The sequence below is a fragment of the Alosa alosa genome, chromosome 3 (assembly GCF_017589495.1).
Source record: "Alosa alosa isolate M-15738 ecotype Scorff River chromosome 3, AALO_Geno_1.1, whole genome shotgun sequence".
Lineage (NCBI taxonomy): Eukaryota > Metazoa > Chordata > Actinopteri > Clupeiformes > Clupeidae > Alosa > Alosa alosa.
In genome coordinates, this window is record NC_063191.1 from 29,373,844 (window position 1) to 29,390,632 (window position 16,789).

At 45.5% G+C, this 16,789-nt stretch overlaps 1 protein-coding gene across 1 annotated transcript in view; it reads left to right on the forward strand.

Moving 5' to 3' along the window:
- The window catches only part of clasp1a (cytoplasmic linker associated protein 1a), a gene marked incomplete in the record, with an annotated part of 124,885 nt that overhangs the window by 63,310 nt on the left and 44,786 nt on the right, over window positions 1–16,789 (forward strand). The window contains 7 exon segments of the mRNA XM_048239903.1: window positions 8,760–8,900; window positions 11,012–11,091; window positions 11,507–11,599; window positions 11,968–12,113; window positions 13,211–13,346; window positions 13,877–13,947; window positions 14,105–14,164. Of these exon segments, the coding sequence (XP_048095860.1) occupies window positions 8,760–8,900; window positions 11,012–11,091; window positions 11,507–11,599; window positions 11,968–12,113; window positions 13,211–13,346; window positions 13,877–13,947; window positions 14,105–14,164 (727 nt within the window).

Sequence of the window (16,789 nt, forward strand, 5' to 3'; positions counted from 1 at the left end):
CTCTCTTCCTCTCCCCTCTCCTCCTCTCCTCTCCTCTCCTCTCCCCTCGCGTGCAGGATATTGCTTTTCTCCGCACAGCTTCCTGGATCGCTCCCAGCAGCCTGAGGCTCCTTGCTGACCTCTTGCTATTTGCCTCCGGCTCTGCTTGCTCAATACAAGGGGGTGGTGGTGTGTGGGGGGTGTCTCTTGGGTCTCCATACAGGAAGTGTTTGGGGGAGAGACGGAGCACATGTGTGAGGAGCCCTGTGCTACTGTTGCTATAGCTGCAGAGACATTGTGTGTGGGTTTCCGTGGCGATAGCGTCTATTCGATCACATGCACGCAGGCCCGCGTGTGTGTGAAGAGAGAGTAGTGGCGCTGGTGCTGATGTCAATGCTGCCGGAAGCTGACCGCTGACGGGCCTCACGTGCCTGTCTGGTTACCATGACGAGCGTTAAACACACACACACATGCACTCACACTCACATGCTTTCTGCTCTTTTTGTTTCTCCATTTTGGTGAAGTAATTTAATCATTCTTTATTTCTTATCTGCATCTGAAGCTACTCTCATTTCTAATATCACAAAATGCACACACACCACGCACACACACACACACACACACACACACACACACACACACACACAGGCAGGCATGGCGTGCACACTCTTCCACGGTGTCTCTTCTGAGAAGGATAGTCCAGTTCTTACCTGTTCCTTCAGCCTCCAAGAAGCCTATTTTTATTGGCTTTCGTGTTGCATTACCCACTAACTACCATCCCAAAACCTGCCCAAAAACCATGTGGGCGTGGCGTCCAATCAGGTTAGAGGAGCAGGTTTAGTCTAAAAAAAAAGACCAACCAATCATCTCATGCTGCCGCAGCTTATCCAATAACAACTCCCAGAATCCCACACCAACAGAGACACGGAGGCACCCTGCTTCAGCTGTGCAGGAAAGGCAAGGACACTCCCAAGAGTCAGATCTACATTGTGTTCTTCCTCACAATTAGAATCGCATTCCAATAAATCCTGTAGGATGTGGTCAGCGAGAGCCTTGTGTCTGATAGGTTTATTCATTTATTTATTTATTTATTGCGGTGAGGTAAGGAGAGGTAAGTTCCCTAGAGGTTTCCTTTCAGTCAGTGAATAGTCACTCACTCCCCACTAATAAGCACAGGGGGCTTTTCCGACAGAAGTTGCAGCCGCTTTGTGTGTGTGTACGCGCATCTGTGTGTGTGTGTCTCTCTGTCTCTCTGTCTGTCTCTCTCTCTCTCTGTATGTGTATGTATGTGTGTGTGATTTGTATTCCCTGAAAATAGCTTCTTTATAAAGATGAACTGGGGTTAAGAGTGGCCATATTTAAAAATTCAAACAGAGCTGTGCAGTATTTCACTGGAGTTTTGAAAAGGTTTTAATGCCTCATGCGGTGCGGATCTGCTCCTGTAACAGCAGAAATATATAAATAAACGAAAAAAAGACAGAAATAAAGAAATCATGACAGAAGACTCGGGCGTGTCGGGGGGAGCCAGCATTCATCCAGCCAGCCTGGGTAGAGCGAGGAGGGGAGGGCTATATGCCCTCGGTGTGGTGAGCTGCAGCTTTTCCAAATCCCAGAGCATAAATCTGTACAGAGGGGATTATAACAGATGCCCTGCCATGCTCACACAAGGAGTCTGAGTGCAGGGAAACACGCGCACACACACACTCTCCTCAGGTTTCTACTCGTAGCTCAGCAAACGCGTTTCTCTCTTAACTACTTTCCTTTCTCACTTCATCCGCTGTCTTTTCTCTTTCTCTCTTAACTACTTTCCTTTCTCACTTCATCTGCTGTCTTTTCTCTTTCTCTCTTAACTACTTTCCTTTCTCACTTCATCCGCTGTCTTTTCTCTCTCTCTCTTTCATGCTCTTTCTCTTTCATTTTGTTTTGTTTCTCTCTCTCTCACACTCCTTTCTCTTCTCTGGTTCCATCTTCCTCCTCTCTCTCTCTCCCCTCTACCTGCTGTCTGTGGCCAGTGAGGCTTGTTCGCTGGTACACAGTGCCACCATGTGGACAGAGGCTGTCCCTACAACAGCTCCGGTAGTAACAGTCCTCCTCCAGCCTGAAATATAGGAGATTGCTCTCAATGACCAGATTCGTGTTGAAATAATTAACCATGGCATTATTAAATAGCAATATTAGTTCTTATTAGTATTAGAATAAGTTCTGATCAATGACATAGAGAGAGGGTTCGAAACCTGTCTCCTTTTTTGTCCAACCCCTATAAGTGGCCTATTCTCTTCTGACCTTGTTAGTGTGTGACACATCAGTGCAGCTGTGCTGGTTGGAAGGTGTGAAAGCTGGAACACACAGATCTGTGGCTCTACAGACATAAGACAAGAGAACACACAGATCGGTGGCTCTGCAGACGCAAGACAAGAGAACACACAGATCTGTGGCCCTGCAGACGCAAGACAAGAGAACACACAGATCTGTGGCCCTGCAGACGCAAGACAAGAGAACACACAGATCTGTGGCTCTGCAGACGCAAGACAAGAGATTTGATGGCGTCATTAGTAATCCATTTCATTTAGCTGATCCTGTCTCTTTGGGAAAGCCCTAAAAGTCAGGCAACCATGAAATGAAAAGCCAGATTTCTCTGCTTGAGAAGCTGCTAGCTGGTGGTTGATCTCTATTAGGATTGCTCACCTTCGTGACTTTCTCCGTCCTGGCGTTTGTTCATACAGTCCATCAGTGGTGTTGAGCTGCAGCACCACTCCCTGTTTCTACCAGCAGAGGGAGCCGCTGAGAGATGGTGGATGTTAATCGATGAGTGACGAACGCACTCCCCAATCACCAGTCGTCAGGGTTGGGCACAGCGGTCAGATCGAAGAGGCAGTGACCTCTCATTATGGGGTGCTCCGGGAGGAAATTGAATCCCAGCAGACAGAGGACTTAAGGTGTGTGTGTGTGTGTGTGAGTGTGTGAGAGTGTGAGAGCTTGTCTCAGGGTTTATGGGAACTTTGCTCTTACACACTGGACTGATGCTGTGTGTGGCTGTGCAAATATTGACACACAAGTGCTCAAGCACACACACACACACACACACACACACACACACACACACACACACACACACACACACACACACACACACATCTGCAGACATACCTCCACACGTATTTACAGATGTCCACACACACTCACATTGACATGTGTAGACGCACATACACACACTCACACTGACATGTGCAAACACACACACACACAATTAACAGAGGGGGGCGGAGGTGGTGATGGCTGTTTTGGTTATCCAGCAGTCATGATGTCACGGTAAAAGGCAGATCACCTTTGAGGCTAAAGTAGGCCTACAGTACATCCTGTTGACCTGTCTGAAGACGAAATAACTGTGTGTGTGTGTGCGTGTGTGTGCGTTTTTGTCAGTGTATCATCAATATGCAGAAGTTGATTCTCTGTGTGATTCTCCTAAAAGAAACAATGACAGCGCAGTACAATGCAGGGAGCTCAGAATAATTTCAGATATGTCTGTGTTTGTCTCTCTCTCTATCCCTCTCTCTCTCCCTCTCTCTCTCTCTCTCTCTCTCTCTCTCTCTCTCTCTCTCTCTCTCTCTCCCTCCCTCTCTCTCTCTCTCTCTCTCTCCCTCTCTCTCTCCCTCTCTCTCTCCCCCCTCGCTGCTTGTTGTTCAGTAGTTGCATATTAATCAGTGTTTTGTGGCATTTGTGTCTGCATGTGATTGAGTGCCACCTCCACTGATCCAATCAATACCACAAATTCATGCCAGCACGCACACACACTTTTACGCTGCGCTGCGCTGCGCTGCCCTTACCCTGCGCTTATACCTGCCTTGGCCCTTTACACAGGTAATGGTAGGGAACTGATAGAGAACACTTTAACTGTGTGTGTGTGTGTGTTATTATTGAATGTCCCGGTAATCGTCCGTGTCCCCTACCCAACTCGTTCCTCTACCTCTTCCATGTTGTAGCCTAACCCCATTCATTCTGGCTGTGTCCAGTGTAGGGCGGGCACACATACATCACAATGATATACGCTAGCAAAAGAAGTTTGGAGATGGATGCGGGGTGTGTGCTGATGAATGTGTGTGTGTGTGTGTGTGTGGCGGAGAGAAATGGATCACTTCCCTCGGCGTCCTTTTCAGCGTTTTTATTTATGTTCGGTCGGTGGTCCGGTGATTAGTGGTTTTAGAGTTGGACAGTTTATGAAAAGAAATTTCTCCTCTCCATCTCACACCAGAAATAGTGCTTCAGCTTCTGCTGTCCGCTGCTATGCACAGGCTACAGCGTCCAGGCTACAGCGTCCAGGCTACAGCGTCCAGGCTACAGCGTCCAGGCTACAGCCTACAGGCTACAGCGTCCAGGCTACAGCGTCCAGGCTACAGCGTCCAGGCTACAGCGTCCAGGCTACAGCGTCCAGGCTACAGCGTCCAGGCTACAGCGTACAGGCTACAAGCTACAGCGTACAGGCTACAGCGTAGAGGCTACACTGTACAGGCTACAGCGTACAGCGTACAGGCTACAGCGTACAGGCTACAGCGTACAGGCTACAGTGTAGAGGCTACAGTGTACAGGCTACAGCGTATAGTGTACAGGCTACAAGCTACAGTGTACAGGCTACAAGCTACAGCGTACAGCGTAGAGGCTACAGCGTAGAGGCTACAGCGTAGAGGCTACAGCGTAGAGGCTACAGCGTACAGGCTACAGCGTATAGGCTACAGCGTACAGGCTACAGCGTATAGGCTACAGTGTACAGGCTACAGCGTACAGGCTACAGCGTATAGCCTACAGTGTACAGGCTACAGCGTACAGGCTACAGCGTACAGGCTACAGCGTGTAGCCTACAGTGTACAGGCTACATTACAGGCTGGCGTGCAGCGTGCAGGCACAGCGTGCAGGCTACAGTGTGGGGCTTACAGGCGGCTGGCGTGCAGGCTACAGCTTACAGGCTACAGGCTACAGCATGCAGGCTACAGTGTACGGGCTACGGTGTAGAGGCTACAGTGTACCGGGCTGCAAGCTGCAGTACGGGCTACAGTGTACAGGCTACAGCGTACAGGCTACAGTGTACAGGCTACAGGCTACAGGCTACAGGCTACAGTGTACAGGCTACAAGCTACAGCGTACAGGCTACAGTGTACAGGCTACAGGCTACAGTGTACAGGCTACAGGCTACAGCGTACAGGCTACAGCGTACAGGCTACAGTGTACAGGCTACAGTGTACAGCAGGCTACAGGGTGCAGGCTTACAGGCTACGGGTACGGGCTACAGTGTACAGGCTATAAGCGGAGGGCTGCAGTGTACAGGCTGCAGTGTTACAGGCTACAAGCTACAGTGTACGGGCTACAAAGTGCTACGGCTGCAAGCGTGCAGGCTACAGCATTACAGGCTACAATGTACGAAGCGATGCGGCTTCTTCTTCTCTCTACACATTACACCGTTGCACATAGTAACAATACAAAAAGATCACACTCTATCTCTCTCCTCTCTTTTTCTCTCATCTTTATCCCCCCATCTTTCCCCATCTCTCTCTCTCTTCTTCTCTCCCCCTCCCCCCCCCATCTCTCTGTCTCTTCTCTCTCTCCTCTACCCCCATCTCTCTTGATATTCTCTCTCCATATATATCTCTGTCTCTTCTCTCTCCTATATTTTGTCTCTCCTATATCTTCTTCTCTCTCTCCTCTGCCCCCATATATCTATATTTGGCTATCTAAAATCCCTCCTCTGCCCCATCTCTCTTCTCTTCTTCTCTGGCTCTTTCTCTCTCTCCTCTCCTCTGCCCCATCTGTGATATATTTCTTCTATATATCCTTGCCCCTCTCTCTCTTCTTCTCTCTCTCCTCTATATATATCTCTCTCTCTCTTCTTCTCTCTCTCTCCCTTCTTTATATCTCTCTCTCTATTTATATATATATATATCTCTCACTCTCTTTCTCTCCTCCTGACCCCCATTCTCTGTCTCGTTCTTGTTTCCCCGTTTATTTCATCCCTCAGCATGGCAGACTCAGTGTAAATCAGAGTGACAGTGCTGAAGAAGACGAGCCCTCTCCTCTTTCTCCCACGCTCACACAGTCAGCTGAGGGCCCTTGGCTCTCACCCATAGTGACCATGGAAAGAGCCCTGCTCTATTCACCACAATCCGCTTCAGCTGCTGGAAATTGTTACTAGAATTCTGTTGTCATGGTACATCATCTTAATAATGTACATAACAAGATACTAAGTCCCTCTGTATGTAGTAAGCCTCGGGTGCAATGTAGTTCATTAGTAATTAATCTGCGCTGTGTGATTTCTGTTACTCATATTAGTGCATATTCGTGAGCCAACAATGGGCGCTGCCATGACACTTCAGTATTCAGTTTTTCTATTCCGGTTTTCTATTTCCGGCCGAAGCTGCGTTATATTGATTTTAATGCGTCATGTGAGCCATGTAAAAGTAAACTTATATTTTTTCTATCTGTCATATATTGTATAGCATATCCATATTGAGTGCAGATTTGTCAACATTTGGGAAGAAATATAAGTTGAAGCATGTTCCAGTTAGCCTGCTGAGACTGCACTAAGCTATTATGCAAACAGAAAGGGCTGAAGATGAAAGCTGGATGGAAGTAGGATTTCACAAGTAATGGCCTCCTTACACCAAACAACTTTGACAAGATTTGGGAAAGATTCTTGAAAGATTGGAGTCTTTTGAGGAAAGCTTGAATGGGGGGCATTAGTTAAAAGACTACAATCTTTCAAGAATCTTTCCCAAATCTTGTCAAAGTTGTTTGGTGTAAGGTGGCTATAAGGTGGATAGATTGTCTGATGAGAGATGTTTTTTCCTTCTTTTGGTTATGCCTGAGTGTGGACACTGTTCCTGTTGAAATGTTTAATAACTCGACATGCACCAACAATTTGCGCCCTTTGGTAGTCTGAAAGGGCACACATTTTGACTTAAATTTGATTTTAAACACACAGATTAGACAAGTCACTAGCTAGGGAGCATCATTCTTAACTCAAACCAGTATACAGTATACTGATTTAAGAGTGATGCTCTCTTAGCTAGATACAATTATAGGTTCTACTCGGCAGATAGAAGTGTTTGCTGTTGTCGTGGTGATCTCATGACATTTTGGGTCGCACCCTCGTGGAGCTGCTGGGGATGGAGTCATGGGCATTGATCTCCAGGGCCTAATGCAGTTTGATAAAGGTGACATCACTGTTGTGTCAGGAGTCCCAGAGGGTGAGTGGAATTCCCGGAATCTCCTGATTGTGCTCAGGGTGATGATGAGTGTACACAGACACAGACACACACACACACACACACACACACACACACACACACACACACACACACACACACACACACAAACACACACACAACAGATTGACAGCTTAGCTCAGGAGAGCTTTGTTTGGCTCCCTCCCTCCCCTTGCCCTGTCCTCTCTCACACACACCCTCACACATACGCTCTCTGAGTCTCTCTCACACACACACACATACACACATACACACACACACACACACACACACACACACACACACACACACACACACACACGCTCACAGCCCCCGTGGCAGCGGCGCTGGTGTTGACCGTGCGGTGAGCTGTGGTGGTCACAGCTGGGCGGGCGAGGCAGAGGAGCGGAGAGCATGCTGAGGAAGCTGGTGTGCAAACGGATCTGTGCCCGTAAGACGCTAACGCTAGCTCCAGCTTCTCTTGACCTCTCCTCCACTAGCTCTCTTTCAGTCTTCTCCTCCCTCTTTTCTCTCTCTCCCTCTCTCTCTCGCTCACTTTAATCTGTTTCCCTTTCTCCTTTCTCTTCTTCTTCACCTCTCTTGATTTTTCCTCCTTTTATCAATCCTTTGTCAGATTATTCTCTACTCTCTCTCTCTCTCTCTATCTCTCTCTCTCTCTCGCTCTATCTATCTATTGGTGCCTGTAGCTCTCAGCAGGTCTCCTGATGGCAGTTCCAGCTCTAATGGTGTGTGTGTGGTTCTCTGTGCCGGAGAGCGTAGTCGTAAATCTGAAATACGTGACCCTTCCGCTGTGCTGCTGAGTCTTTATTACATTTCTTAGTCACTGGAGAGTGGATTGTTGCAAGATCGTCATTGTGGATGGCTTGTGAAAGTATTTTATTGTGCATGTTGGAATGGATATCTTTGTCCATTGTCTGTCTGTTGTTCTTGTGCATGTGTTTGTTTGCTGAATGCCATGTTGTTGGTTGCGCAATACTGGTCAGATCAGATGGTCAAGTGCTAAGCCACAGATCTAGGTAGGCAATGACGGGCAGAGTGCCCAGTAGCAATCAATAGCCACTGTAGGGGACATGGGACTACTGCGTTTGAAAACAGTAGATGAGCAGGGGATGGTCAGCCACTTATTTTTGTGTGTGTGTTTCATACAGTATATTATACAGGAATGATTGTTGCTGAAGAGTCAAGTGTTTGTGGTTTTTCTATGGGTGGTATAATTAAGCACTATGGTACGAGTTAGAGTGAGTGGGGCTGGGGAATGGTATACTCATGGCTGTGCTCCGGCTGTGCTCCGGCTATAGGCACGAGGCCGGAGGCTGTTTGTAATTTCTCTGGCTTAACATAAAACACCCTGAAAAATGTCACCGAAAAACTTCCTTGATATTACTGGCTCTGGTCCCTGGGAGTCCAGCCACTTAAAAACAAAAACTGGCTCCTTGGCATTATAGAAAAGTAATTTGTATGTATGTATGTGGATGCAGGGCACATGGATGCAGTGCTAAGAGTGTGTGTGTTTGTTTGTGTCTCCTGCAGATAAGAACTTTGATGATGAAGACTCTGTGGACGGGGGCCGGTCCTCCTCGTCTTCCTCGTCCAGAGGCCCACCCAGCGGCCGCAGGGGCGGAGCCATGGGTTCCATGCGAAGGCCCAGCTCTGCGTCGTCTAAGGGGCCAGGTAAGGCCACATCACGCTTCACCTTAACCACCAGTAGTTCTCCTCAACCAGTTTTGAGCTGGTGGAATCTGATCACATTCATTGTAATGATGCCATAAGAGGCACCTGAAATTCACCTGCAATATTCCCAAACCTCTGATTTTGTAGGTGTTAATGGGAAGACTGCAATATTCCCAAACCTCTGATTTTGTAGGTGTTAATGGGAAGACTGTAATATTCCCAAACCTCTGATTTTGTAGGTGTTAATGGGAAGACTGCAATATTCCCAAACTTCTGATTCTGTATGTGTTAATGGGAGGACTGCGATAAGATTTTAATGTCCTACTGTTCACAAAACTAATCTCTAGGAGGAAACAGATTTTAAGTCACGCCGCTTCATGATGGGGAAATTTAAATGACCGCAGAAATAAATACATTTTTGTTCAATTTGAATTTTTTGATTTTCCAGTCAAAGTCTGAAAATGGAATCATACCCACTGCATGCCACACACTCACACACACACACACACACTCTCCATCTCCCCCTCCTCTTTCACTGAGTCTTTCACTGAGGCCACTATATATATATATATATATATATACTAGCTGAATTTCACGTGTGTGGTTCTTATCTTGCTGAGAGCATGGGTGCGTGTACTAAGTGACCTCTGGGTGGGTGAATGGGGATTATTGATTGTCCTCCCATGAACACTTTGCGGTCAGCTCTGTGATGTTGTGTAACAGCGGGATATGGCAGTGGGCAACCTGTTGTGTGCACAGTGGGAATACATCAGTATAAAAGTCACACTCAAAAGGGGTTGAGGAATTGGGGGGAGGGGGGTCTCCACTGACTTTTTATTGCGAAAAAGATGTTTCCATGGTATCTAAGACTTCTAGCAACAAAAAAAAAATGCTGTGTGACATTATGTATTACCACTGCAGGAGTTTTTTTTTTTTTTTTTTTAAAAGCAGGAAGTATTTAGAGGATGCTCAAAAGGTGCCTGAAAGCTGAATTGAATTGGGTTAGCTAAATTGCCCATGACCAATTGAATGTGGATCACCGTTCAAAGCAAATTAGCGCTGCACTGTGTGACGACAAGGTCAACCAACATGACAGAGTCAGTTTCCAGGGTAACCTACAGTATTTCCTGAGAAATTATCTTTTAAAAAGGGCTTATCAAATAAGCCTACAGGCACAAAGCTACTGTTGTGGTATGCAACAAGCACAGGTTAGTTTTTGGTTGACCTTCATTGAATTTATTCTCACCTATCAATCTTCAGAGTTAAGTGCACAGTTATAGGTCATAGGGAATAGCATAGCTAAAACACAAGCGCTCAAGTATGTACCTGCTACCTCTAATTAAGTATGTACCTGACATGTGCCATCTCTAATTAAGTATGTACCTGACATGTGCTACCTCTAATTAAGTATGTACCTGACATGTACTACCTCTAATTAATGGGAAACTTGGTAAGATTAGCTATATTTCCCCCTCTGCTGGAGAAGTTGTGCATTATGCTATTTCAAACTGTGGAAAAAGGTAACAATAAAGCACATGGAGTTGTTTGCAAGCTAGCGAAAGAGTTAGCATACGTGCGGCAGAACAATATGGAGGGTACAAGGTAAGAAACACGATTTAAAACTAGTTTCTTGTTTCTCATTTCTCTTACCGGGACAGTAGTCCCAAAGTTGCAAGGTTGGTTTTCTGCCTGGGGACGCTAGGGGGAGTGAGGAAAGTCACCATTTTCACTGGAACAGAGCATTTAACCATCTAAATGATTTTGAAACGGGTTTATTAAGTTGAAATAGTTGCCAAGTTCCCCTTTAAGTACCGGTATGTACCTGACATGTACTACCTCTAATTAAGTATGTACCTGACATGTACTACTTCTAATTAAGTATGTACTTAGTACCTGACATGTGCTACCTCTAATTAAGTATGTACCTGACATGTGCTACCTCAAATTAAGTATGTGCAGTACCTGACATGTGCTACCTCTAATTAATTGCATCGCCCTTTTTCGCCTTTTCTGTCCTGGTACTTTGTTCAAGTATGAAGACATACATTTGTGTGTGTGTGTGTGTGTGTGTGTGTGTGTGTGTGTGTGTGTGTGTGTGTGTGTGTGTTTAGCAGGGAAAGAGGGAGCGAGTGCGGGCGCAGTGGACGAGGATGACTTCATGAAAGCCTTCGAGGATGCGCCAGCGTTGCAGGTAGAGAGCTGAGCCGCTCTGATCTGATCTGAGTGCTGAATGTCTCTGATCTCTACGCCTGTCCAACACACTCACAGGGCAGGAGCACTGCTCACTCACCTACACGGCAGCCTGGATACTCTCTCTCTCTCTCTCTCTCTCTCTCTCTCTCTCTCTCTCTCTCTCTCCTCTCTCTCTCTCTCGCTCTCCCTCTCTCTCTCCCTCACTCTCTTTCTCTTCATATTTGCCCCAATATAATTGAGCTATAAGTAAAAGCTGTTTTCCAATATTGTTAACACCAGTTATAAACAGTTAATGTTGAAATCATTCTCCTTCACTTCTCTCCTTCCTCCTCTCCCTCCTCTCTCTCTCTCTCACTCTCTCTCTCTCTCTCTCTCTCTCTCTCTCTCCATACCCCCCCCCCCTCTCTCTGCAGATCTACTCCAGTCGAGACCTGGAGGACTCCATCAATAAGATCAAGGAGGTTCTGTCTGACGACAAGCATGACTGGGAACAAAGAGTCACTGCTGTAAGTTCCTGTCCCTCACTGCCCCTCACTGTCCTGCTGCACACACACCTGGACATTTCTGTCATTTCATTCTGTTTATTTCACACGCATAGAGGATTGCAACATTTCGTTGTTATCCTGTAACAATGACAAAATAAAACTGAACTGATGCCAATGACTGAAGTCCTGTAATGGTGACCGATGTTAATGGCTAATTGTAGCAGTATGTAATGAATGAGCCTGCTAGTGGACTTTGCCGACCCAGATAACCACGTCTGCATCCGCAGGCTCAACTCAACTCTCTCTCTCTCTCTTTCTCTCTTTCTCTCACGCACACACACGCGCACATACACACACACCCCTAATTGCCGTGTGGTGTTTGTGTGTAGCTGAAGAAGGTGCGCTCTCTGCTGATGGCGGGGGCTCTGGATCACGAGGGCTTCTCCCAGCAGCTGCGTCAGATGGAGCCGGCCTTTAAGCTCTCCGCCAAAGACCTGCGCTCACAGGTGGTGCGCGAGGCCTGCATCACGCTGGGGTAGGAGGATAGCACACACACACACACATACATACACACACACACACAGAAAGACGCACACACACACACACACACACACACACACACACACACACAGAAAGACACACACCAGTTTCAGGCCTACCTAAGCTTCTCACCTTCCAATTGAAGCTTGTGAAATTGGCTGCTCCCAGTGAGCTGCAGTGGTGCGTGTTTCTGGCCTCAGTGAAATCTCTAATCCTTAACGGTGAGAGACGGCGCGTGTGGAAACAGCCGCTGGGAAACACGCTCCATCACTCCGACAGCGCGAGGCCAGATTTCCGCCTCCCGTCGATTCCGCCCCGGTTCTGCCGCACACACACACACACACACACACACACACACACACACACACACACACACATACACACACCTCACCAGGCAGCCCAGGCGGCTGCAATATTAACGACGGAACCCTCTCGGCTGGTGCGGAGCATTAATCGAAACAGCCCGAGCCATGTTTCAAGCGAGGGCTTTTAGACGTTCTGCTGGCTCCGTAATGCGGTTCTAATGAGGTGGAACCGGCATGAGTAGTGCGTGGAGTAGAACTTCCACTTCAGCCACACAGATGTGATGAATATGTAATGGCACTCCATGCTTTTCCTGTCACAGTCTTCCATGAACCTGACTATAAATGGTCTTGGCTGCCGCCATTGCTTGGCCGTTGGCTGGTGTTTAAATCCGCATACATCTAATCCTCACATCCTGCTTGTTTACTCTGGAGGGTAAAAAATAAAAAAGTTCAATAGTTAGGCCTGTGTTATGGCTCAAATTCCTTCCGACAAGTATCCAGTGTTGGAATGTAATGGAATTGTGTTGCAAACAGATGTAGTCAGCATTTAAAGATAAATCATACACTCGTCTGGGTACGAATTACTTTTTCCACACAATATATTATGAACATACTTTCTTATTTCACATAGAGTTTTCATGAGCCGTCACAGGTTTTATCAGGTGTTCACACACTGTTGTACTTTACAAATCAGTGCCACCGTCTTAATGGGGGACCTAAATGAGTGATAATTGTAATAATTTGAAATGTCTACTGTGTGTGTGTGTGTGTGTGTGTTTTTCTTTAGACACCTGTCCTTCCTGCTGGGGAACAAGTTTGACCACACCGCTGAGACCATCATGCCCACGCTGCTGAACCTGGTACCCAACAGCGCCAAGGTCATGGCCACGTCCGGCGTGGCCTGCATCCGCCTCATCCTCAGGGTGAGTGCCTCTCCACAGCGCCCCCTGCTGAGCACAGAGGGACATCACACCCAAGGTTTAGCCTGGCTGTTCATGACTGTGGATTACTAAGGAACTTCAATTGTATTTTACATTCACATGCAGTGCTGTGTAAACGTTTTGGCTATTTGTCTTAAAGCAGTATATTGTTTTCTGCATTGGTGTTTCAAATATTTATATTTTTAAACATTCTTGTTGTGTGTGCATTTTGTAAGTAAGTAATTGTAAAAAACTAATATCGTTCTAAAATGCCTCCTCACTCACTTAACAGCATTGTTTCTATGCCTCAAACTACTGCATAGTACTATCTGTTCATTTAAGATGTTATGACTTCTAGCCCCCGCAGTTTGTTATCTGTGAAATGAGAAACCTGCATGAGAAGCGTAATGACACATTTGAAGCCATCATGTGTTAATTAGAGTGGTTAATGGTCCAGTGAGGCCCCCTCTCCAGATGAGCGTCCTGCTCTGCACAGCCTGACTGACCGACTGTGTCCCTTCCTCCTTCCGCAGCACACCCACTACCCACGCCTCATCCCCATCATCACCAGCAACTGCACGTCCAAATCAGTGGCCGTCAGGAGGTAAGGCTGTTTGACCGCCCACTGTCCACTGTCCTTTGACGCTGGTGGTCACTGTACACCAGCGGCTCCACAGGAAGAGCAGAGGTGAGGGGAGTTTGTTGGATGAAGGTGATGGCAGCTGACGTGTTTGGCTGTTTTTGTTGTCTCTCCCTGTTAGACGCTGTTACGAGTTCTTAGACCTGATGTTGACAGAGTGGCCGGGGAACACCTTGGAGAAGTGAGTCCGAAAGCCCTGCCCTGTCACTCACAACACACACACACACAGAAACACACACAAACACACACATAAACACACACACACCACATAAACACACACACACAAACACTCACATTCATGGGCCCATATTCACAAAAAATGTTTAAGGCTAAAAGTAGCTCCTAACTGGCGAATTTAGGAGAAACTCCTAAAAATAATGGGTTTGTCACTCGAGTCAAGAGGACTCCTAACTCACTAAGACCTATTCACAAACCGCTTTTTGTGGCATTTCACGTCGCAATGTTTTGAAATGCGTATGCGGCTACAGGAGCTTCCAATCGCAAGGGAACAATTTTGCATTGTAGGCATAACTAAGGGATCTCTTTGTATGTCTTGACATGTGAAGAAATTGACAATAAAGCAGACTTTGACTTTGACTTTGAAGGGATGCAATAACGCCACCAACAACAAACCAAAACTACTCACAACATATAAATTAAATGTAATGTTTCATTGTGAATCAAATTAAAATGTTCTCCTCTTTGCAAACGTAGGAATATGGTGACAGATTAATGTAATAATGTTACAAAGATACTGCATCAATCCGTATGTTTCATTAGTCTACTGGGCTATTTGTTTTGCCATACTCTTTATTCATTAGGCCAGGGGTCTCAAACTCAAATGAGCTGGGGGCCACTTCTGCCGTCATCTGATTGGAGGGCCACGTCAGTGTTAAAGAATAATACAAAAAAAGAATGGCTATTTCTGAAAATGCAATTTTTTTTTCAAATACTACACAAAACTGCAAACAGAAAGTGCATTTTATCTCTTTTTAGACACCTGTGCTAGCAAATCTAGACGCACCCTAGCGGCAGCAAATTACATTTGCTGCTAGGGCTAGTCTAGCAACTCTCCATTGGCTTGTGAGCTGGAAAAATTAAACTTCTATCAGGCCAATCAAATTGTGTATAGAGCCGTTAGGCGGGCTCTGATTGATGGCAGAGTTGCAACGGTTTGGCTTGAATTCCCTGCTACTTGAAAACAAAGAAGATGGATGTTGCTTTTGGCGAACAGTATGACACGAGTTAAGCTTTTTTGAAGTTGGCAAAAGTTTGAACTAGCCAACTAGCTCTGCTGGTGGGAAAACATATGGGACTCGCATTGGGGATAGCGCTATCCTATTGCGTGCAGAGGGAATTTGAAAGACAACCGATTATCCCGCCCCTCGGACTGAGCACTGCGAACGGTGAGTGCCTAGACCCTACATTTTAATGTGGGTCTGGCTCGTCAGGCCAGCTAGCAACCTTAGCTTATAAATAAAATAATGATAAATTAAATATTATTACAATTATAAAAAAAAACAAAAAGCATAAAAACATGTATGTGTGTGTTTCACACCAAATAAAAATATTTTCCTCTCATAACTTAAACCTGCATGGCAAACTTTAGGGTTAAGAAAACAACACCATTGGATTTTGACATCAAAATTTCAAAATGTTTGAAAATGGTCAGAGATAAAGTCCTACTGTAAATGTAAAAATCTTTGAGTATAAACAAAAGTTTATGAAGGGGATAAATGTACCCATCTAATTTGCCACTGGATGGCAAGCACCTCAAATTATGTACCTTTTAGTAAATACTGGATGTTGAACATATTTGAGCAGGTTTACTTTCTTTTTTTGTCATATTACCAGAGGCGGACAGAGTACACAGCTTCATTACTTGAGTAAAAGTACAGATACCCTTTGCTAACTTTTACTCAAGTACAAGTAAAAGTACAACAGTCAGATGTCTACTTAAGTAAAAGTACTGAAGTACTTGTTTTTAAAAGTACTTGAGTATCAAGAGTACAAGAGTAGCCTACATTTTTTAAATATTGCATTACTACTGCCACAGTGCTCACATTTATGTACAGAAACGTCCTACTTGGAGATATGAAAAATGTTAATGTTAATACCTAGGAGAATATAAAAGGAATTGAAAGTAAAATTAAGTAATTTTCATATTTTTACCATGTTGCCGGGGATGGGCAGTAGGTCTATTTCTAATACATGCATTTAAAATACTTATTTAAAATACAAAATACTATTTTGTAATTAAAACACTTGAAGCTAAAACGATCATTAACTTGTTCAGAAAATTGAAATAGTCTGGCGAGGTGGGGCCACAGGTTGGCACATTCCCGGGATGGACCTGCTGCGTCTTCATCCATTGTTTCGTCTATGGTTTCGTCTCTTATCTAAATCTGACCATGGAGTTGACTTTGGCGGAAAGCTGAAGGTGATTGCTGATAGGCTGTCTCAATCAGTGGCGCCTGCACTATCCAATCACGTTTCAGAGGGAAACAACAAATTGAGGGTTTCTGAGATTTTTCTTTTTTCCTTTTTTTTTTTTTAGAAGAAGTAACGGTTACTCACGGTTATGGATAGAAATGTAGTGGAGTAAAGAGTACAATATTTTCCTCTCAAATGTACTTGAGTAAAGTCATGAGTACTCCCCAAAAATGATACTCGAGTAAAGTACAGATCCCTCCAAATTGTACTCAAGTACTGTACTCAAGTAAATGTACTCCGTTACTGTCCGGCTCTGCATATTACCCATAAAACAAATTAACAGGAAAACAGTAGGCCTATGATGTAAACCAAC